We start from the raw sequence: 24,230 nt of genomic DNA on the forward strand, positions 1-24,230 counted from the left end.
TAAGTGGTTTTAGATTGAAATAGCTTGTTAGATTTTTCTCTTGTGTTCCCTGTCCTTAGAAAAAGTTCAATCTTACTAAATTAAGAAAATTCTCCGGAAAGGGAGAACGATGCTTAAAGGAATCTCTCTACAGTTGCCTTCTTTTTCTCTGTTTATGGTGTTCCAACTGCAAGACACTAGTTCTAAAATATGAGAAAGGTTCATATACCTTTAGATATACTGTGCTTGGGGCAGGGTATAGAGCTATCCAATGTTTGTACTTTTTTTTGCTGACAAGTCACAGCCTACTTACGAACCCCCTGTAATGTTTTCACGGCAAGAGATATTCTCATATTCACAGCTAGTTTGCTATTGCCTGCATCCGCATAACAACCCTGGACCTCCGTTGTCATCTCCTATTCAAGTATTAATCAGGGATGACTCTGTTTAACTTCTGAGATCTGCTGAAATCAGGTTAGCCAAGGGAAGCCAGATGGGATAAAACTACATACATGGCCAGAGGTTGTTTGAGCTCTCTTCTGTAACCACTTGCACAGGAGGCTGGGGAAAACTGCTTTCTAGGTTAAAAACTGGCTTGCCTGTTGAACAGTGCAAGTGGTTCCACAGAAATCTGTAGTCTTGGCATCATGCATAATCCTTTTGCGTGTACTTTTTCAGAATTTCAGTCTGACTCTGCAATTCCATTCCATTGTAAATGTGGGTTAGGATTGACCTCTAAATGCATCAATGTTATGTATTGAAATCAGTAAGACTGAAAAAGGTTCAGTGTGGCTTTGGTAGTCCAACTTTCTCTACTGAAGTGTTTTTTGCTACACTGAACACTCTGTGCAGAGTGATGTGTAGCCTCATGGAAAGCAATACAAGTAAACAAACTGGCTCACCTTACACAGGTACATAAGCCTAGGTATAACCAGAGGCATTTTTAGCAGAGGAAGAGGTGGGAAAGATTTTGCTAGCAGTAGCTGACTACCATCTGAACTGAGGTTTTTTCTCCTCTGGACAAATCAACACGTCTTCTGGTGTATCATACTGTTGGTCCATCACAGTCATCACTGTAAGTCATTTTCAACGTATCGTACTAATCTTGGTCAGTAAGCATTTAATATGATCCTGCAACAGTTCTGATTTATACTGTATTGTTCAGATCATTTTTTGAAGCTGTGCATCCTGTGTCTCTGCCTACAAAAATGAGGGGGTTGGTGATCAGTGGCTTTTTTGGGGTTGGCAACTCACCTTTGGAATGCCCTCTCCCTTCAGGCTTGTCAGGAACCTGCTTTATCTTCCAGGTCAAAACATTTCTCTTTACCCAGATTTCTAACTAAGGCCATGGTGGTGAACCTATGGCACTCCAGATGTTCATGAACTACAATTCCCATCAGCCCCTGTCAGCATGGCCAATTGACCATGCTGGCAGGGGCTGATGGGAATCGAAGTCCATGAACATCTGGAGTGCCGTAGGTTCACCACCACTGAACTAAGGTATTTCCCTTTTTTAAGTTGTTTTTTTGTTATCTGCTCCTGAGGACTGTTTTTTTTTCTGTATCATTTTACATTGCTTCATTTTATAGACTTTTATATGCCATGCTACTTAGCTTTACAAAATGTAAAAGGGGAAAAAATCTGCAGATTTCACATTGACTTGTCACAATGGACAATGCATCAGAGATAGCTGACTTTATAGAACTTCAAGATGTTCCCTTTTTCACTTTGGAGGACCTCTTCTTAATAAATATAGCCACAGAAAAGCCCATGTTTGCACATACACTTCTTTGTTCTTTTACCATAGTTGAAAGTGATGCTATTTTATCTTCTCTTCAATTGTCTAACACTGAGTTGAAGTTCATCAAGCATTATTTTTATGGAAGTGAGATTGGCTTGCTTAGCAAAAGAAGCTCTCTAGAGAACAAGGGGAAAAACCAGAGGCAGCAAACTTTTTTTCTGCTAAAGGAAAGGGAACAAGAAAGCAATCCTAGCAGAACTGGGGTGGGATGTATGCACAGGAACAGCAGGAGTCAGCGAGATCCAAATATTAAATTACTTTAGATTTTTTCAAAGGAAATTGCTAAATTAAGTATCTGATCATGTCACCTCTATCTGAAAACTCTCTGCTATTGAATGCAGCAAAGAAAATCCTACCCACTTGATTAGCCTAAGGAGAGATGAAACTGTGAAATATTAGGCAGGCATATCCCTGGTGTTTTAATTCCCCAAGTCTGGTTGAGGCAGATTCAGTTTTTCCTGCACATTAAATGTTGATATTATCTTGATTCATCTCCCTGACTTGCCTGCCCTACAAGGCTACAAGCTTCTGAGAGGCTGGGGAATGGAATGCATATGACGAACTGGACAGTGCCTACTTGCAGGGTAACCCTGGTCCTTGCCCTTTTATGCTGGTAATCTTGCTGCCATCATCTGGACTAGCACTAGATCATTTGGGGTAGGGGGATAAGGGGCTTCTGCCTTCTCCCTGTACTGTTTTCCTGAGTCAAAATGGCCCCTGTGGCACTTTTTGTCTCCTTATAAGACTGTGGTCTCACTTTAACACCATTTATAATCTACTAGAAGGGCACCCATGGTTCGCTACGGATACTTCATCACAGACTCTCTATGAATTTTGGGGTGACATTCAACATACTTCTTTACAGCCTGTTTGTGAACTTTGGGGTGACATGCAGCATATTTCCTCACAGGCTGTCTGTGGACTGATGGGTTTGTTTTCACATTATTTTGCAGCAGCTTCCTGTAGTTGTCTTTTTTAATGCAACGTGTTATTGCTCTCTTTCACCTGGTGGGCTCCAAAACATGTCATTTGGAAGCAGCCGATGTATTTTCGGGATGCAGGAAGGAAGTGTTCTGCCATTGGATGCTGATGAGTGAGAAGGCTGTGAAGAGGTTCAGGGTAGGGTTGAAGGACAGGGAGCTGGACTGTACAGCCACTGCAGCACATTCCTGGGGACTCATCCCACCACTTCAGAGCACGACACCAAGCACAGGGTGATCGGAGGCCGAGAGCAGTAAACTTGTCTCCACGGTAATCAGTCTGATGTCCATATGCAAAACACGACAAATGTTTAGTAGTCCAAGGTGATAGTGTGGTTTGTAATCTGTTTTGATTGTATTTGGCTGTAGCGGTGTTGTTAACGTGAGGGTGGGTGAAGGAGTACTTTTTCACAGCCTGTCTGTTAACTTCGGGGTGACATTCAGCACACTTCTTTGCAGCCTGGTTGTGAACGTTGGGGTGACATGCAGCATATTTCCTCACAGCCTGTCTGTGGACTGATGGGTTTGTTTTCAAATAGGTTCACATGCATTGTGGAAGACGGTGTTAGAGTGGCACACTATGGTGAAGGACATGAAGCTGGTGGTGTTTAACTGTCACCCTTAGAATGTTCGTGCAGCATGTCTGTGGACTGAGGGGCTGGTTTGCCCTTAGAATGTTCGCGCAGATGGCCAGAGATGAACAGTTAAACAGTAAATGTGTAACAACTCAAGTAAAACTGAATATTTTGGAAAAAAAAATCCTTTCTTAGTGAGCACCTAAACCACATAATGAACCGGTGTGCCAAATTTCAACTTTGTAGGTTCGGTGGTTTTTGAGTTCTTTTGATGAGTCAGTGAGTCAGTCAGTAGTATTTCACATTTTTAGATATAGATTTTAGTATCCAGTTGTTAATGGATTTTCTGTGTGGCATTTCAGACAGTTTTGGGATCCTGGCTGCCAACATATTTTTTTTAGCCTTTTCATACAAAGTTGCTTGCGTCCTATTCACAGAGCAGAGCTGAACTTTTTAAAAAAAATTTCCTTTCTTTGGTTCAGGTCTTCTTTGCACTTCTGAATCGCTGTGAAGTGTGGTTTGAAATGTCTGCAGCGCTTCTGAAAGTGCTGCTCCCCCACCCTGCCTTTTCCACAGTGTGTTCTTTTCTTTCTTAACATTTAGCATTCAAATTTTTGCGCTATAGTGCTAGGCCAATATAGCAATTCAGTTCTATACTGCTGGCAGTCAGAAGCTTGCTGAATGCTGGCAATGTAGCACTGAGTTGCTATGTATGTGCTATAGCCCCAAAGTTGGAAGGTTTAAAAAAAAGGCTGAAAGGAATATTCCAAAAAAGCTGCTGGAAAGAAGCTGCATAGTTTGAAATGGCCAGAGTGCTTCAAACATGACTCATTAACAGATTGAAATACACTGTATGAAAGCTTCATCTCAGTGTCATTTTACGTGGAATTGGGCCAACAAATGATAACAACCAGATTAGAATGGCAAAGTGAAAGGGGGCTGCATGTACAGTGAATAGTGCACCTGCAATCCAGCAACTGGGAAAGTAATTCCTTCTCCAGCTTTGATAGTTAAAAATGTATTATACCTGAGGCAGGTAATGAAAAAGTGATATTGTAGTAGATCAGGTGGAAAATGGTAACCTGGGTAGTCTCATTGAAACAAGATTCATACCATAAAATAAGAGCATGAAGGAACATTTCTCCACTGATCCCATCCTCCCTGACTACTGTGGTATGTTTGCTCCTTGTGGCTAAAATAGCTTTGTTATATTCGTGTTATTGAGGTTCTCTCCCTTCTCGATGAGGATAAGGAATAGGCACAGATCGAGGGAAGTAATTGTATCACTCTACTCTGTATTGGTCAGACCTCACCTGGAGTACTGTGTTCAGTTCTGGGCACTGGAATTTAAGAAGGATATTGACAAGCTGGAATATGTCCAGAGGAGGGCAACCAAAATGGTAAAAGGTCTAGAATCCATGCCCTATGAACAGAGACTTAGGGAGCTGGGGATGATTAGTTTGGAGAAGCGAAGGTTAAGGGGGGACATGATAGCTATGTTTAAATATTTGAAGGGATGTCATGTCGAAGAGGGAGTAAACTTGTTTTCTCCTCAGAGACAAGTACATGGAGCAATGGATTCAAGGTGCAGGAAAAGAGATTCCACCCAAACATTAGGAAGAACTTTCTGACTGTCAGGGCTGTTTGACAGTGGAATTCACTGCCCCGGAGAGTAGTAGAGTCTTCTTCTTTGGAGGTTTTTAAAGAGAGGCTGGATGATCATATGTCGTGAGTGCTTTGATTGTGTGTTCCTGCATGGTAGGGGGTTGGACTTGATAGCCCTTGTGGTGTCTTCCAACTCTGTGATTCTATGAATGATTCTGTTGACACTGTATTTCTTAAAAGAAAGAAAATCAGAGTTATACAACAATGATTTTTTTCATGGTGATGCAACCGACTTTTGTTTATGTAGGAGTAAATTATGGTGCTTTAAGATCAAACAGGGATTTTTATCTATGGGAGGTTTTTCTTAATGGGGTTGGATCTGTGTCATGTTCCCTTATAGTATTCTTTATAAAATGGGTGGATCAGAACTGAGCCAAATAAGGTTCAAAGTGTTGCACAAAGGAAACTTTTTTTCAAAAACTGTTTAATTTTTTGTAAATATTTTCTTTATATATATATATACAGTCATTTTTTTCTCAGTCTGCTCCTTTGATGCAAATTTTCCTATAATTACTGGGTTATTTCCCTGGTATAATGATATCCTCTGCCAATTAGGAATCACCTAGCCCATAGGTGTCAAACTCGTGGCCCTCCAGATGTTATGGACTACAGTTCCCATAATGGGAACCAGCAGTCCCTACAACATCTAATACAAACTATGAAATGGACTACCTGTTTCGAGGCCTCAATCAAATGGGGCTATGTGATGTCGTTATAGAAGGCAAGCAAAGCCAGACATGAGTGTGGGCAGTATTTCCTGGCAAAAGTTAAATGGTCTGAACCATTTACGGATCATGCAAAAAAATAGGATGATATAATTCTATGCAGCCAATCCAGTTCCAACTATATGGCCATATCACTCAAGGCAAACAAGTCAATGCAGACTGAAGGCAGTATTTTCTGAATATTCATATCAATCTCTTCCCTCCTTCCAAAAATGCAAAATGGTGGATATTATTCAATACTATAGACAATGTTTGAAAAAGTCACCACTTTTTGGTTTCGCTCTGGATTTGATCCATATATCTACAACCTTCTGCCACTGAAGACAGAATAGTGGTATTCCATTTGTATGTCATAGAAGCCTACCAACTGTGCATATCAGGAGTACAGAGGTCCCCCAATGTACCTGATATGTATCTGTCCCATAATGTGTGAGTTAAGCATTGCATGGATTTTCCATGTGGGAGCAGCTTTCATTCACACTATCCAAAAATCCTGGGAAAACAGGGTTCTGATTCATATAAAAAAAAGCTGTACCCACAAAGAAAATTTATGCATTGACCAGTTCACGCATTACAGGATCATAAGCATGGGGTGAATTGCAGGAACCTGCATGTTTCCAACATGTGCAACTGATGGGCTCCTGCAAGACATAAATGAAGTGCAGCTGCAGTGTTTGCAGATGGCTAATATTTTTTACAATTCTGCAGGTGCATTGCATTTTTGAATTATCTAAATAAATATTATTATAGGAGAAGGAATCTTAAGTGAATCAGATCATAGTTCCTGCTTGATATACTCCATTAAGGTAAAACACACATACACATTCCTTTTTCTCCATCTCTATTAAAATGGTAAGTATGGTGAATTTCAAGTGGTTTGATTAAATTATTCTGTCAAATCTGGAAGCAGGCGTAGTCCTTTTTAAAAAGCCTTGTCACTGGGAACTAGAATCCTGATTAGAACAATCACAGAGGGCATTTTAGGTGTTTCATGAAGAACCAAAGACCCACAATCAATATTTACATGTTTATCTATACAATATACATGTAATATACTATACATATACTATACATGTAATCTATACAATATAGTTGCCAGTTTACTGGCATATGGTGGGGTGCAAGACCACAGAGAGTGGGCATGCTTTGCCCATGTAGTTGTGAAGGTGTTTGACTAGCAGCTGGGAGACCCAGGTTCTAGCATCCACTCTACCATGTAGCTTGCTGGGTAACCTCCATCTATTCAATCTCTTTCTCTCTCAGCATAACCTACCTCACAGGATTGTAAGGAAAGTAAAATGGATATTGGGAGAATCATATAAACTGTTTTGAGCTCTTTGGAGGTAGGAACAAAAATGTAGTTAGATAGAGGCTGTGAAGGCAAGTAAACCAAATGATTTGAGTGTGCATGTGTGTCATTGATTTCCAGAAAATGACTGTTGAGAAGCACAGTCTGTCTCTTCTCTCCTGCTGAGTGTTTCAATCAGTTGAAGCTTATTCCCATGTCTCAGCTCATGAAATGTACTTGGAAATCACGAGTTTGGCAACAAAACAAATGCATGGTTCTTTTCATTCACTTCCTAGCTTCATGAGTCTTTCAGGGCCAAACTAAATGTGATGTATAACTATGTTTCTGCTCTCCTGATCTTTTAAAAACAACAAGCAATCCAGAAAAGCTGAAGTAGGAAAATGGCAGGGGAGCGGGTGCTCATCCTCTCCTTTGTGGCTAACCCCCCCCCCCCCCAGCTTTTTTTCCAGTTGGGAAAAATACTTTGGGGGAAGGCAAACAGGAGATGATTATGTGCGGGGAAACTGCCAGATGGGAAAGGATAGAGCTACTTCCCACTGTTGTTCTATCTTTCTGCAGCTGATCTTGGTTTAAAAGGAAAAAGTTGGAGGAAAAATGCATGTTTGTATGTGTAACATCCTTTGTCATCACAACTATGATCACATACAAATAGTGATGGGATTCAGCCTAGTCACACCACTTCAGGGGAACCGGTAGCTAATTTTTTATCTAGTTCACAGAACTGGTTGTAATCTCACCAGAGTCCTTTTGGAACTGGTTGTTAAATTATTTGAATCCCACCACTGCATTCAACCATCATGTTAGAAGCATATTAGTTATTTTCAACAGTAGAAAAGAGCAAGAGACATAAGAACATAAGAACATAAGAACATAAGAACAAGCCAGCTGGATCAGACCAAAGTCCATCTAGTCCAGCTCTCTGCTACTCGCAGTGGCCCACCAGGTGCCTTGGGGAGCTCACATGTAGGATGTGAACGCAATGGCCTTCTGCAGCTATTGCTCCCGATTACCTGGTCTGTTGAGGCATTTGCAATCTCAGATCAAGGAGGATCAAGATTGGTAGCCATAGATCGACTTCTCCTCCATAAATCTGTCCAAGCCCCTTTTAAAGCTATCCAGGTTAGTGGCCATCACCACCTCCTGTGGCAGCATATTCCAAACACCAATCACATGTTGCGTGAAGAAGTGTTTCCTTTTATTAGTTCTAATTCTTCCCCCCAGCATTTTCAATGGATGCCCCCTGGTTCTAGTATCGTGAGAAAGAGAGAACAATTTCTCTCTGTCAACATTTTCTACCCATGCATAATTTTGTAGACTTCAATCACATATCCCCCCTCAGCCGCCTCCTCTCCAAACTAAAGGAGTCCCAAACGCTGCAGCCTCTCCGCATAGGGAAGGTGCTCCAGTCCCTCAATCATCCGCTTGTTTGCCCTTCTCTGCACTTTTCTATCTCCTTAATATCAGCTTTTTTGGCGAGATCTTGGCTGACCAGAACTGGACACAGTTACTCCAAGTCGCGGTCGCACCCACTTTTAGGCTTTTATATAAAGGGCATGACAATCTTTGCAGTTTTATTATCAATTCCTTTTCTAATGAATGATCCCCAGCACATAGAGTTTGCCTTTTACAGCTGCCATGTATTGGAGTTGACATTCCCATGGAGCTATCAACTAAAAGACACACTACAGAAATCCCTTTCCTGGTCTGTGACTGATAGCACTGACCCTGTAGCGATGTTAATGTGCCAAAGTTTGGATTTTTTGCCCTATATGTTGCATCACTTTACATTTTGCTACATTGAACTGCATTTTGCAGGCATTTTCTGTAGCCCACTCACCTAATTTATCCAAGGTCCGTACAATGTGGATAACTCTTACTTAATCCTTAAGTGGTTCTCCACCACCCACATAATTTGGTATCATCTGCAAAACTTGGCCCACCCAGCCTACCCACCCCTCACTTCCAGGTCAAATTTTATGAATATTAGGTTAAAAGAGCACTGAGGGTCCCCAATCACCGGATCCTTGCGGGGACACCACTCCCAACATCTATCTCCATTGTGAGAACTTCCCATTTACACTCACTCTTTGTTTCCTGTTTCTCCAACCAGTTTTTTAATCCCATAGGAGGGACTTCCCTCTTATTCCTTCATTGCTGAGTTTTCTCAACTTAGTCTCTGGTGAGGAGACTTTGTCAAAAAGCCTTTTGGAAATCCAAGGTAGACAATGTCCACGGTTCACCCCTGTCCACATGCCTGTTTACACCCTCAAAGAACTCTAGTAAGTTTGTAAGACAGGATTTGCCTCTGCAAAAGCCATGCTGACTCTTTCTCAGCAGGTCTTGCTTTTCTACATGTTTTATAATTTTATCTTTAATGATAGATTCTACTAATTTACCAGGAACAGATGTCAAACTGACTGGCCTGTAATTTCCCGGGTCCCCCCTAGATCCTTTCTTAAAGATTGGTGTGACATTGGCCATCTTCCAGTCTTCAGGGATGGAGCCTGATTTCAGCAGGATCTTCAAGACAAACAGAATTTCTGGCAGAATTTCTTCAGAAGAAGTGCGCTGTGGCTTAGGAAAGCTCATACCTTGCTATTGGTGCTACTGGACTCTTGCTGTTTTCTACAACTACAAACAGACTAACACAGCTACCTATCATGTAGTTATTTTTCAAACAGCCTTCTTGCATTTTCAGTTCCCTTTGGAGTTTGGCTAGAGGATCTCAGGTATGCAGTTCTCCTTCCATTTAAATATCTCTTTCCTCATCTCAGAGCCACAATATGAGGGTTTATATATATATACCAAAAAGACTTTCTCTTTTTAAAACAAGATAGCCAAATACAGCTGCAAAGGTAGATTAATATCTGTCAGTAAAAGACACTGTCAATTGTGAAAAGGCCACAAGTACCTTACCTCCACTCTTGATAAAGTTAATGTAAGTACAGCTGCACTTGAAAACAGGTCTGCTGCATGTCTGGATTTGGTTCTCCTCATGGGTTTTTTTGGTTTCTTTTAATTTGTACCCCACCCACAGGACTAATATGAAGTTGACTGAAATATTTTTGTCCACAGGCTTCCTTGTCTTTCTGTTCCCATTGTGAACCAAAATGCCCCTGCAAATGCTGCACATGGTGGTTGGGGGATCCCCAGGAATAGCTTGGGAGGTTGGTCATGGGAAGGCCAAACTGGAAAAAATCAACCCTGCCTCAGCCATAGAAACACACACAGCCATAGACACACATAATCTGTGCATAGCTCTTCTTGATGTTGTAAACAAATTCCTGAACTATACCACTTCAGACTGCAGGTGGAATTCTCTTGATTGCATATGCCTCTATACAAAACCATGCACAGCATGCAGAAAGCTAGCCTTGACTTTTTTTTGTAATGTGTGCAAGAACTGAAGAGTATGGAAGAAGTGGTATACAGGTGCATTCAATCATGTGGGCTGTAGTTTGAAGTGGGGCAACCAAGACACACAGCTGTTATTTCAGTGAGAAATATGTCTGATTGAGACCAATCTTGTTTGCATGGATGCTTCTGTTGTGCAATATAAGGAAAATTAAACAGGTTTTGATGTCTCTGGGCTTCTGTTTCTTTCCCACCCACCCCCTCTTTTCTTGACAGTTTTTTATCATGCTGTTAATTATATTCGTGCTGGAGCTCACCGTTGTGATTCTCTTCTTTGTGTACACGGACAAGGTATGTCAAAAGATTTTTCCCCCTCTTCTCTCCCCTTCAGCAAATTTGTATGCAACTTTCCTTATACATAAATCATGAAGCCTTTGGCTTGACATGGATATCATGTTTTCTTAAGGCATTCCCTTTCAGGAACAGTGTACTTGGAATACACAAACAGTGTCTGTGATATGGGTTCTTTGCACCCCTCTCTCTCTCCAGCTCACTTGCAATTCAAGGTCAAGTTTATGAGCAACACAATGACTATTCAAATACAAAGAACTCTAATCAGGGAAAGCTGATGAGAAATCAGGCTCTTAAAAGCTGATATTTGTCAGCAAATATGAAATTCTGAAATGGACACTCTTTGGCATGGAATGCTTACCTCGGGGCTCTTAGCTGTGCAGTGGGGCTGTAGTGTAATCTCCTTGCATTTTTCTGTTTACATGCATTTACTGCCTGCCCTCCAGCTTGCTTGCTGAACTCTCAAGGCATTTGCTTTTCCTAGTTCTCTTAACTCTGCCAACTATTTCTAAAAGGCACAGAACTTATCCTACCCAGTAGTTGCAAGTAGAGCACTTTGTTACAACCCTTTAAATTGCAGTCATATCAATATACCTGTAATTGCAATTATATCAGTATTTTAGCCCTTTTCCAACCCCCCCCCCCCAAAAAAAAAAAGGAAAGAGGCAAAGCAATTCCCTGGACCACACTCTGCTCAAGAAGGGCACCATTTCCTAGAACAAATATCTCCCTTCTACACACACATTTGCTGGTTTTCAAATGCAATAAAAGACAGTGATTTTGCACTGATTCTATGTTTATGTTGATATATTGATGTACCAATATAATAAATAACAAAAATTGAGGTAATAAATCTGAAAAAGGGAAAGGGGAGAGGTATGCATAGGAGTATGAGGGAGTGGGAGGGGCTGGTGGTGGGCGGAGGGAAGATGCCTGGGCCCTAGGGCAAAGCTGTGTTCACTGGAAAATTTCCCCTGCTCTGGCAGCAACTGCACAAACACAGGTGTCTTGTAGCCAGATAGGACACACTTTGGTGCCAGATTCTGATTCCAGTTATTGGACAAGTTCAAACTTGAGTTCAAAATAAAGGATTACTTCTGTTCCAATTCTGGAAAGAAGGATGTGGACAAGGTGAGTGGACTACTATGTTAATCAGATGGGCCAAAGTGGGTGGGAGGTCCCTGGTCCTGATAAGATTTTCAAAAAAGAAAAAGAGTGGGCTTATTTGAATGCAATTTTTGGCTACCAGATCAGTCCAAATTAGATCATTTTGTGCGGAGAACATTTTAGTGAGAACTGCTCATATGAATTGAAGCCTTCTTATGGCAAAGTACTACTATAGCAGGATTCTTTTGTAGCTAAGTGTTATCAGTAATTACTGAGAAGCTTTGATTGATGGTCCGATAGCAAAGAACAATACAAGGCTTGAGTTCTGTCTGGAGCTGCTGTTCTTATCATCACTAATTGTGATGATTAGGGACAGATCTATTAAGTCTGCACTATATGGTGGAAATGGCCAGAAGCCATGTTATTCAGCCCAGAGTGCCATGCCATGCCAAGGAGCTGGTACCATCCTCAATAGGGAAGGGGCACATGAATCAAAGTAGAGGCACCTTAGCAGCAACACTTGGTATTTACTGCTTCTTCAAACTGGGCATCATGACTTGCTTCATCTTTCTACAGAATATGCTATAACATGAAACCAGCACTAACATGAAGCTATATTACTGCTTTGCATTTTATAGAGAATGCCAAAAGACAATGTCTCAACAGAATGACCTGTACAGTCTGCTTCTCCCTGCCCCCTCTATTTGTTAATATTTGAAATGTTGAACCTAATTAAGAGTTCTGGTGAGAGTATGAAAACTCTCACAATGTTTTGTATCAGTTTGGTTGCACCATTTTTTAATTTGTGCCCTCCTTTTTTTGCTAGATCAAAGCATCTGACCAGTAATAATCAAAATATAATGGATAAAAACAAAATAACTTAAAACTCTCAAATATGCTTGTTGTTCATAGCCCGTCCAAAGCCCTGGCAAACAAACAAGGCTTGTAGCACTTCCTGAAAGAGGGGGCTCACCACACCTTCAGGGAGCCCATTCCACAGAGCGGGAGCCATGAGGGAAAAGGCCTAGGGGGCCGCTGAATGTATGGGCACACAAAGTAGAAGTTGGTACATGGGACCGTATGAGAGATTGTCCTTCAGATATGCAGTCCTCAGGCTGTGAAAGGCTTTAAAGGTCATAAACCACGCTTTAAACTGACTTCGGAAACAAACGAGCAGCCAGACAGATTCCATTGGCTGGCCCCTGAAGATAATTGGGTTGTAGCTTTGTAAACCAGCCACAGTTTCTGAGAAATTTGATGCTTCCAAGAAGTTGAAGAAGCATGAATCAGGGTTGCTAGATCAGCTGAGTGTAAGAAAGGAGGCAAAGCTGGTAAGTTAGGTACAACTGAAAAAAGGCACTCCTGGCTCTCATGCCAAACTGCTTTTCAAACAGGAAGGCTTGGGTCCATGAGCACCCCATGCTTTTTAACCTGCTCTGCAAAAGTCAACTGCTTTTTATCTAGGACAGGTGGATTCATCTAGGACAGGTGATCCAATCAAATAAAAGGTATTATATAGCGGTTATTCTTGGTTTTAGATGTGCCAGAGAAGAGCACTTAGATGACATTAAGAGGGATTATTGTAACAATACTGATGAACAAGGAGCCAGTTTTTCAGTGGATTTTGTCACGTTGTTCTTGTTATGTTATAACATGTTGGTATGGATTTCCAAGGGTCCCCAAATCGCAGAGTTGTGCACGTTCACTGCCATGAGACTTAAATAGTTTTCCCCTTTGTGGTCACTACAGACACTGGGGACTCTCTTTAATTCTTGACTTTTGCTCCTCTGTGTCCCATGAAATTCAACAGAAGATCATTGGAGAGAAAACATCTGGGATGAAGACTGAAAAAACCCCATTTAGGGTGGAGTTTGATGATCCCACTCACTCCTCATCAACAACTCTTTCTCTCATTTTTACCACTTGGGGATACTGTGCCCTCCTCTCTTGCTTCATAGTGACTGGGAAATCATGGAGGCTATTTGTGTGGGGCAATTGTTACTAGCTACCTTGAGCTTTTGGGGGTGGATGGAGTGCAGATGTTTAAACTAAATATAATCTATTCCTCTTCTCTTGTAGTGAGTGGAGATCCAGTGTGGTTTAATGGTTAGTGTGTTGGACTGAGCCAGAGAGGAAGGAGTTCAAGCCCCCATTCTTCTATAAAACTCAGTCCCACACTCTGAGTATACATCTTACCTCCCAGTGTTGTTGTGAGGATTGGGGGGGGGGGGCAACTGTATATGCTATTGTGACCCTCTTGTCAGAAGGAAGGCATAAATGTTAAACAAATAATTTATTATTTTCTATTACCTCTGCCCTGAGGTTCTTTCGAGCTTCAGAAGCTACCCATGAGGAAGCTTAGGCTGAATTATTTGACTTATCCAGAGTTTCATATGAATACAGAAGCTGCCTTATACTGAATCAGACCATCAGTCTATCTAGGACTTCTAGACCAATATTGTTTGGTCAGATAGGCAGTGGCTCTCTGGGATATTTGCCTATTACCTGATCTCTTTAACTAGAAACGAGGGAATTGAACTTGGGACCTTCTGCATGCCAAGTGGATGCTGTACCACTGAGGTTCAGCTTCTCCTAGATCTGAACCCAGCATATTTGAAAGTCCAAGATTTTTATTTTATTTTATTTGTACTTAATACAAATAGTGAAAACTCAAAGCTTGTTCCAGAAGGACTTAAGAAGCAGATTGCCTCCCAGATAAAAATCCAGAGTTGTCATGCAAGAGGATTTGCATTGCGAATGATAATTTTAAATCACTCATATGCTGCAATGGTTTAGGAATTAGTTGTAACCTCTTCAAGCAAAAGGCTTATGCATAATAGAAGTTAGATTAATGAAAGGCTGTGCACAGTGTGCAACATTATTTCAAAAAAAGAAGGAAAGAAAGCATTGGCAGGGCTAAGAAATGAATCAATATAAAGAACTTTACCATGGGAATCATTTACAGGAGACTAAAACATGAGTGGTATCCATCCTTCCCCTTCTCCCTGCCCATAATCTCTGAGAAGGCAATGACATTTTTAGAAAGTCTTGGCTAAGAAGGTGTTGCAAGCATCAGGGAGATTCCATTTGGGGAAACTAATGAAAATCTTTACTTATGGGCTACACAGAAAAATGGAACAGATTTAAAAAGGAAAACACACTTTTATAACAGCATTATGATGTCATGAAACTTCATAGTTAACTTTGTTCTGCATTGTGACTTGGTCAGTGAAACCTCACCACAAGCATCAAATGTGTGAGAGAGAAATGACAGGGAGATAAATCTTGCCATTTCTTGAAGTTCTTCTGATTGTTTAGTCAATCACTGCTGAAAGTAAGGTTGCCAATAGCCTGGAGAAAAAAACACTTTAAAGAGTCTTATTGGGTGCTACCTCCATGCCATGAAAGCTTCAACTGCCCATTTCCATGCATTAAGCTTCTAGTGAAAGGACATAATATTTATTTGTCTTGGTTGTTGGCAACCTAGGTTTGTGCTGAATGTCAACATTCAGTATCTGCTTTTGCTTAATGCTTTCCGTTCGGTCTTTTCTTTTCAACAGACCTACACTGGTCTGAGCTAGAAAAAGCACTGGAGAGGACAACTAAGATTATTAAAGAGTGGGAACATGTTTGCTATGCAGAAAGACTGAAGAGTCTGGGACTTTTCAGTTTAGAAAAGAGAACACCAAACGAGGACATGATAGAAGTTTATAAAATTATACATGGGTAGAGAACTTTTTCTCCATAAATATTAGAACTTAGGTCATCCAGTGAAATTGGTGGGCAGTAGTTTCAGGATGGGACAAAAGAAAATACTTCTTGACACAGTGAATGATTAAAATGTGGGACTCACTGCCAGAAGATGTACTAATATCCATAGACAGCTTTTGAAGGAAGTTAGAGAGATTCATGGAAGATAGATCTATCAGTGGCTACTAGCCATGGTGGCTAAAGAGAACCACCACATTCAGAGGCAGTAAACCTCTGAACATTAGGCAAAGGCCTCCATTTGTATGCCCTGTGTTTGACTCCTTTGTGAGGTAGAATGCTGGACTAGATGAACGTCTAGTCTGATCCAGCCAAGGTTTTTCTTCTGTTCTTCTTATATCTGTCTCCTCCCTCTTGTGTTGGTCACCCTTCCTCTGCTACTGAAGTAAAAAAGAACATCATACCATTGAATTTACTGTCCAACAGCTCTTCCTCCTCAGAGTCAAACAAGGGTTTTAAAATGGAAACAAATGTCACATGGGTCCACAATTCATATCAAGGTCATGGAGAGGGAATTTGACACTTCTCCCCTGGTCATACCTTTGCTGAATGAAACTGACCATACTTCATTTATAGCTCAGCTTCTTACAGAAACTCAAGACAGACCATTTCTCCCATCTGTTCTCTTTCAGGACTAATAACAGTCAAGATGGGGTAGAAACTGCAGGTGAAACTGCAGGTCTTACCTGTGTTCATTGCCTTGCCAGGATATCCTGGGGCTTTCAAGTGGAAGTAAAGAGCCAGTGTTGTGTAGTGGTTAAGAGCAAGTGGACTGTAATCTGGAGAACCAGGTTTGATTCCCCACTCTTCCATATGAGCGGCAGAGTCTTATCTGGTGAACCAGATTTGCTTCCATACTCCTACATTCTAGCTGGATGACCTTGGGCTAGTCACAGTTCTTTCAGAACTCTCTCAGGTCCACCTACACCAGGTGTCTGTTGTGGGGAGAGGAAGAGAAAGGAGTTTGTAAGCCCCTTTCAGTCTCTTTACAGGAGAGATATAAATCCAAACCCTCCTTCTTCACCTGAACTAGACCTATGCTGATTTACATATCTATTCTGGGTGGTGAACAATCACTGTAATGTGATGTTTACTTATTTATTATGGTGATAATGTTTTCTCACCTCTACTTTGTGTTTATGTCAATGGAATCTAGTGGTGTCAATTGGTGAAATTAGTTCCTCATTAGAGAGAGAGAGAGAGAGAGAGAGAGAGAGAGAGAGAGAGAGAGAGATCATAATGTGGAACTAATTTCACCAGATAAAGGCACAATTAGAATAAATATAAAGAAAGGAAATTGATACCAATACGTTCCCATGACATTTCAAACAAAACAATGCCTTGTTGCATGAAGAAAAAACTGTTGATCACTTATCAACAGGGACAGAAGTTTACATTGGAAGGTCTTTTCATACTGTTCAAGAAATTCTAGCTCTGCTGTGCCATGAGAAATTATTTGGCCATGTCATCTGTCTGCTTTGTTTCCTGATGTCTAGTTTTCTCTGTGGAAGGAATTGCTTAGATGGAGGAGCATTCAGTCATCTTGCAGTCTAAAGTGGTATAGCTGTGACATTGATTTTGCAGTGTCAGTGAGAAATAAGACTAGATCTCATTCTAAAGTATGCTAAACAAACTGATTAGATGAAATGAAAGGGCCTGATAGGTAGAATATATCCATACAGGGATATTATAGTCCCCATTTTCAAAAAGATTTATTTTCTGTATTCCTGCCCTGTTTAACAATGAGCTTTTTAAAAAAATCCAACACCCTGAAAATAGCATTTGCTCACAGCATGCATAGATTTATGTGTCAAGCCTCCTGCTGGCATAGAGGTGAAAAGTATTGTTTACCTACTGTTGTGAGGAATGCAACATAAAGGAGGTCACTTAGAATCTGATTACCAAGGTATTCCTATTAACATAGCTCACTGGAATATCTTTAAATGCCTAGAATATTAGCACTTGTACATCCAGTGCAAGAAGCATTCGGTTTATCTTTCAAACAGATCAGCCTCAGTTAACTCCTGTATCAGCAGGAGATCAGCAGGTAGCTGCAACACACACAAAGGTGTCCTCTTGATTAGCTGTGCTATACACAATCCTCCTTGGTACAATACAGAGAAATAATTATGGTTTCTTTGTGCCATTTAAGAAAAATGAACAGAAAAATCACTGCTTCCCCTGTTGATACGTATGGCACATCCAAGATGTTGGTTACTACATCACAAACATTAACTGACATTATTTCCAATTAACATTTATGTTGTAGATGAAGTTCCCTGTTGACACTGAACATTTCTGACATTTTAAAAGCAGGTGGCGTAAGACAGAGTATTTGTCAGACTTTGAACCAGAATTCAACACCTATATTGTTCAAATGCATGATTCCAAACACAGCACAACCTCACAAGTTAACTGAGGCCTGCTGATCACAGTAGTATTACTTATGATTGGCTGGGTTGCTTCCCTTCTTGGGAATCTCTTTTTTAACCTTTCTTCTGCATCCAGAGCAGAAACATGGCTGTGGAGCACAGCAGGCTGTGGAAGTGCATGCCCATGCCACACAAACACAGCACTGGTGCCTCTGCTTTGAAGCAAACCATTTCTATGTAAATCACTTTAGCATTTGCTGTCATCATACAGCAACAGCAATAAAATGTGCAGCCACTCACTCATAGCCTGTTGCTAAAAGCTCATAATCTTCTCTGCTTTAGAAGAAAACCCTGCCTCACCACGGAGCATGAAAAGCTCAATGATCCTTCCACAAGATTGTTCCACTTGCTCTGGTCTCTACTTTTCCTTTTCAGTAGGGAATTTTCCAAAGTTCTTTTGATTTCTCCTGAAGTAAGGAGATGTCTTCACATGGAATAACTGTCGATCTCAACAGGTAGCTTCCCTGGATCACAGGGATGCCTTTATACTCCAAGAGACATTTTTAAAAGTCAAGTCCATGCATGAAGGGCTATGTTTAAAAGGACATTAAGATCATTTGTGATGGTGTTGCCCCTTGCCTGTTTTTGCTGCCTTCCTCCATCAGGCCTTTTCCTTTGCATTTCCCCAAGCAGGCTTCACAGAATGGGAGAGGGGCAAATCAGCTGTCCTTCCACTCCCTTCACAGGACTTTCCATCCCTTTTGTGCAGGAAAGTGGCCTAACTCTCTGCTTCCTTGGTTTGACTAGCCAACATTTCTTTTTATGAGCAAACCATCCCTCCCCTCCATCCCTGCAGCAATACCAGCTGCCACTCTCGCCTTCACCGGTTGCAGCTAGCCTATCAGGGACTGACTTGTTGGTTACTGCTTTCTCTCTTGCTCTTCTTTTTCCTCTTCATCCCACAGATCCACTCCCCATCTTGGCTCTGCCCCCAACCAGTTCTTGCCCACCCTGTCTCCATCTTCCATCTCAGATCTTGGAGATGGAGTGAGTGACCAGCCTGCCCTCCAACGTGGCCTGGAGGGTAGTTTTCATCCATGACAGTGCTAGACCCTGCTTAGACGCTTCCTACACTTCCAGCAGGCTCTCCATCTCCCTGCTACTGGTTGCTTTTGCTACTGTCAGCTGAGGGGATCCTGATGTTGTTTCTGCCCCTGCACCCAGATAAAGGCTGGGTGCCCTGATGTTGAGTGGCTTGGCTTTCTCTTCCCTCACTGGCTGGGTTCCCTGTCAACCCCAGGTAAGAAACTGTCTGTCTCACAGTCACCTTGGTGGCTCCCAGGTAATAGAGAAACCATGTGGCGCTCAGTGGGTGGGGAGGAGTCTAAGGTGCCACCTGGACCCAGACATCATACATGTCCCTCTTCTGCATTTTATCTTCACATCAACCTCATGAGAGTTTGACTTAAGACAAGATGTAGCCTGTTGTAATACACTGAAATGCATGACAGAATGGGGATTTGAACCTGGATCTTTTATGTTCTAGCACTAATGCAAATCTGGACTGAATGCAGTGTAGCAAGGAGTGGTTAGCTAGACTATGCTTGGTCACAATTTGTCTTGTGGGGAGGGTGCTGGAATGGTTCCTGAGTTTGGGTGTGTATTGATCGTGGCTGGCCAAGGGTGCCTTTGAGCATATTTAAATAAAACATCATATGGCTGCAGTGGCTGAGTAAATAAGTAAACTTACAGTATCCATCACCCATACAATGTGCTTTGTATTCAAGAAGATTTTGATGGACAGCTGCCAATTAAAATTAGTTCAATTATTCTGTTTTCTGAAGTCTAGGTATTGCATTCACTTTGGGTATACAGCAGATACAAATCAATTAACTTCATTATGTTGCAAACTACTTGCACGTTAGCAGAAATTGTCCCCTAATGTGTATTCTTCTCAGCTATATTAGAAAAAAGGAAGAAAGTGTGCTGATTAAATGCATTGGCAAGCCATTCTCAAACTGTTACAGTATACCATGCCTTGACAGCTTTGTGCTGTGGGTGCATCTAATCTCCAAATCACATTGAAGACATTAAATTACTTTACACTTCAGAGAGTAACAAAGGAATGGTTTTAATTCATGTGAATCTTGATTGCTTTGATGACTAGTTGTAGCACAGAGAATTGACCTTCATTGCTTCCATCATATGTAAAGCAATCCTGAATCACTTCCCTCCCTCTTAATAAAATTCAGCCAATTCACTCATTATACCATGCAAACCCAGATTTTTTTTACTCAGTGTACACTGAACAGCTGCAGCCAGTACTAGGGGTAGGATCCACCACAAAAGTTCATGGAAAGTGTCAGTGGAGCTACAGCCAAAGGGGAATCAATGAAAATAGCTTGTTTGCCTTGTTCCACCCCAGTTTGTGGTAGCAGAACATGGGGAAAGTGGCTATTCTATGTGATTCTGTTGCCCTTGCATCACCCTGTCCTATGGCATGTTTTGCTTGTGGGGCAAAGCTGATCCTCAGAGAGAATTCAGTCAGAAACAGCAAAGTACTTTGGGAAGAAGAAGGTGAGGCATAATTGTTCTGTGCATACCAGAGGCGTAGCTCCAAGGGGACGGGGGGGGGGGCGTGCAATACACCAGGCGCATGCCCCTGTGAGGGTATGGCGGCGGCAGGACGGGGCAGAGGACACACCAGTGCACCAGGCACTTTCCCCCTTGCTATGTCTCTGGTGCATACCTTCAGTGAACTCTTCCAGTGGATCCAATCTTAGATCTGTGATGAATACACTTGTATGATAGCTTGCTTTTCCAGCACATGTTAGTTGCAATCATACCTACTATTTTTACCATATGCTTGAAAACACTGTGATATCTACCTAGCCTCTTATAGTTGGATCCTGTTCTACTGTGAATTGAGCAAGTTTGTGAAAATTATTTTTTGCTGTGCTCTCCCTCTCCACTGCAACACTGCAGGCCTTCCTTAAAATCAATTCCTGTGGACTCAGGTGGGACGACTATCAAGAATAACATGGAATGTGTGACTTACAAAAGTGCACATGAAAAATATGGGGGAACTTTCCCATGTGGCTGTAGCCTCTCCCCCCCCCCCCCCGCACACACACCACAGCCTACATCAGTGGTGGCGAACCTTTGGCACTCCAGATGTTATGGACTACAATTCCCATCAGCCCCTGCCAGCATGGCCAATTGGCCATGCTGGCAGGAAATGATCCACTCTTATCTGGAGTGCTGGAAGATGTCACTCTACCAACCTGAGAGTCAACCAACTGTCAGGAAAATGTTTGGGAGACTTAGGGGATGGCTATGAGAAGGGGGAGCAGTAACTTCCACAAATGCATTCACTTTATAGAAATATAGGATCCAACACATAATGTCTAAAGAGAAGGTGAACGTATTTTTCATAGAACACTACTTTCTCAGAGGAAAATCTATATAACTTCAGTGGTACTTTTAGCAAGTGAAGTTCTTAATGCAGTGTCATCTCTCACAAGTCTTCTCTTGTCTTCTCTATCTTCCCATCAGTGTGAAGGAAGAATGTGAGTGCAGAATTTTCAGTCATTTTGCTGATTGGAGGCACATTATTTTCAGTGTTGACTTTGTAAATAATGTGCCAGTAATAATGTATGCTGCCCTTCTACTTACAACATCTGTATTTATATTGCTATTATGGATGTTCTCCCAAAGGCAAAAATAAAGGCCAGATTTACATGTTTTTGTAGCATCATATATCATTCCCCAATAGGTTTATTTAATCAAATGTCCCCACACTTGTGATTTATGCATCGAGCTGTGCTATTTCTATTTAACATCTGCAAACTGGAAGTTACAAACCCAACTATTTTGTTAAAGTGAAAAGATTCAAAAGATTTTCCTTTACAAAGAAAAACAGTGAGAATATGAAAGTGGCTTAGAGTACAGATTCTTCTTAGGGTGAGCTTCCTTTCTATAGCAACAGTCTTGAAGAAACTTGAGAGATGGAAAACCCATTAAAATAGTGAAGGGCAATAACAGACATGATGCTAGGGATCCACACCAGGACTCTCAAACCTGAAATGGAGTTGCTAGAAGCAGGAGCGGGGAAGGGAGGGAGCTATCAAGACTAGACTATGACTCTGGTGGGGGATTTAACTCTCCCCTGATGCTGCCCTTGTCAAAAATACTTTCCTGGAGCAGGTCTTCCTCATGATATAAAGAGGGGCCATGTATCTGTACAGTGCTTGTCTCTAACTCTGCTGCCCCTCCCTATAGGTTACAGTTGCACAGGGTAGCCATTCCTGATCAGGAAACTGCACAGGGGCAATGATTTTTTTTGGGGGGGGGGGTTGGAAATCTCCCAGTGTCATGGCTCAGTCCAGATAGGGGACCTTTGCAGATTCTTCTGGTAGTTAGTTTCATGGCTGGGATCATGGATTATTTGTTTATTACTTGCTTGCTTACTTGTTCATGTATTCAAAACATTTTTGTGCTGTTTTTTCCCAAGGATCCCCAAGATAGTGAACCATTAAAAGCATTAAAACAAACTTTGGAAATACATAGTATAATAACAATTTAAAAATAGCAATTAAAAACATATAATGATTAAACAAAACACATACACAGAGAGGAGGGTCAGGGAAGAAATGCCAAACAAAACATGGATGTTTCCATCCACTGATGGACAGAATGATGCCGGGGGGGGGGGTGTCAAAAATCCCTGGGGAGGGGAATTTTACATGTTTGGTGCCATGATTGTGAAGGCTCATTATTGAGTTACCACCTGTCTAACCTTTTTCCCTCGGATTGTCTCCAACAAACAACCAGTTGCATTGTCTTTAGCTGGACTTACCTCTACTTGCAAAGTGTTGTTGGTGAAAAAAGTCAATTAAAAACTGCTGGAGGAAACTTGCCAAGAAAAATCATTCCGTAAAGAATAGGTGATGTTCAGTCCTCCCAGCTATTTATTCTTCTTTCCTTGAAGGTCTGTCCTCCTCCTTCTTTTAGTAATACTGAAAACATGTTTCCTTTGTCTGGTCTAATTCTCTCTGTAGCCTTAAAGGTACAATTGTCACAGTTCTCATTATGACTCTTCCTATCATGTGAATCTTCTGTCACCTTGACTTCTTGTAACATACATGTAGCTCAGTGGATTTTGTGCTGCAACCTGATCTTTAAAGATGGATCCTGGGTCTGGAAATTAGAAAACCACTGTGGGCCAATGATAAGTGTGACATTAAACAATTCTCCTGAAGCTGCTACCTTCAGTCCCAAGGGCTCAGAAGGGTATAAACGTATTGACAAAATTAAGCTTGCATTCAGAATCAGGTGTTACTTAATGCAGCAAAAACAGAAACAGCATATAAAATGCATTAGTACTTCCTTCTGGGAATCCCTAACCTTTAGTGTTCAAAGCCAAATGGAACCTTGCTAGGCTTGATGATTTGGCAAGCCCAAATCACAGAAAAAAAAACAAAAAAGCCATATCAGGTTTTTCGGGTTTTTCTGTTCCGCCCCCCCCCCCCCCCCCCAAGTACCTGTATATTTGAAAAGCTGAATACACCTGAAGTTTCCTTTTACTACAGCCTTTGGCCAGCATTTTTAAAAAATCAATATAGCAGTACACTGTATAAGAAGGAATATACATACGTCATCCCAACATTCAACTCAAGAAAATACCAAATGTTATGTTACTTAACATTGTATGTCATCAAATACACAGCTATTAGCATGATCCTTATTCAACAAAGTGCTCCTTTTGTTTGAGGTTTCAAAACAGAATTTCGCTACAGCATATGAAATGGTAGGCCTTTTGTCTTCCAACAACAATTGAATAATGAAGCTTTCATTGGCAACAGAGTGATTTAAGTAACTGAAATTATTTCTCCAAGGATCAATGATAAAGCTTCTAATCACACAATAGAGCTCACAGTCCACAAGAATGTATGAGAGTCTTCATCACTTCCACTGTGCATGAACATTGGTGCTTCTCACTTGGTTGATGCCAGAATATACCAGAGGAGACAGCAGAAGGGAGATCATTGAATCATGCTCTGGAAAAAGCCCTCTCAATTGAGGTGAAGTAATATTAGATAAATAGGGAGCTGGGCCCCTCCCAACCCAAGATATTAAATCCCTATACATCTAATGTATCTTAGGCTGAGTAGAGCTAAATTCCTATACATTTTAGGAAGCAGTGCTAATTCAGTCTGCAATTCAGTATCACAAAAGCTTCGTA

General features: G+C 41.3%; 1 protein-coding gene across 13 annotated transcripts in view; it reads left to right on the top strand.

Annotated features, from left to right (window-relative positions):
• The window catches only part of TSPAN4 (tetraspanin 4), a 672,180-nt gene that overhangs the window by 602,927 nt on the left and 45,023 nt on the right, over positions 1-24,230 (top strand). For all 13 annotated transcript variants that reach the window (XR_007243687.1, XM_048486901.1, XM_048486903.1 and 10 more), the window contains one exon: positions 10,665-10,739. Coding sequence is in view for 12 of the 13 variants with exons in the window: in XM_048486901.1 (XP_048342858.1) it covers positions 10,665-10,739 (75 nt within the window). In the remaining variant the exon portion in view is untranslated. The remainder of the gene's footprint in view (positions 1-10,664; positions 10,740-24,230) is intronic.

The sequence above is a fragment of the Sphaerodactylus townsendi genome, linkage group LG02 (genome assembly GCF_021028975.2).
Source record: "Sphaerodactylus townsendi isolate TG3544 linkage group LG02, MPM_Stown_v2.3, whole genome shotgun sequence".
Taxonomy (NCBI): Eukaryota; Metazoa; Chordata; class Lepidosauria; order Squamata; family Sphaerodactylidae; genus Sphaerodactylus; species Sphaerodactylus townsendi.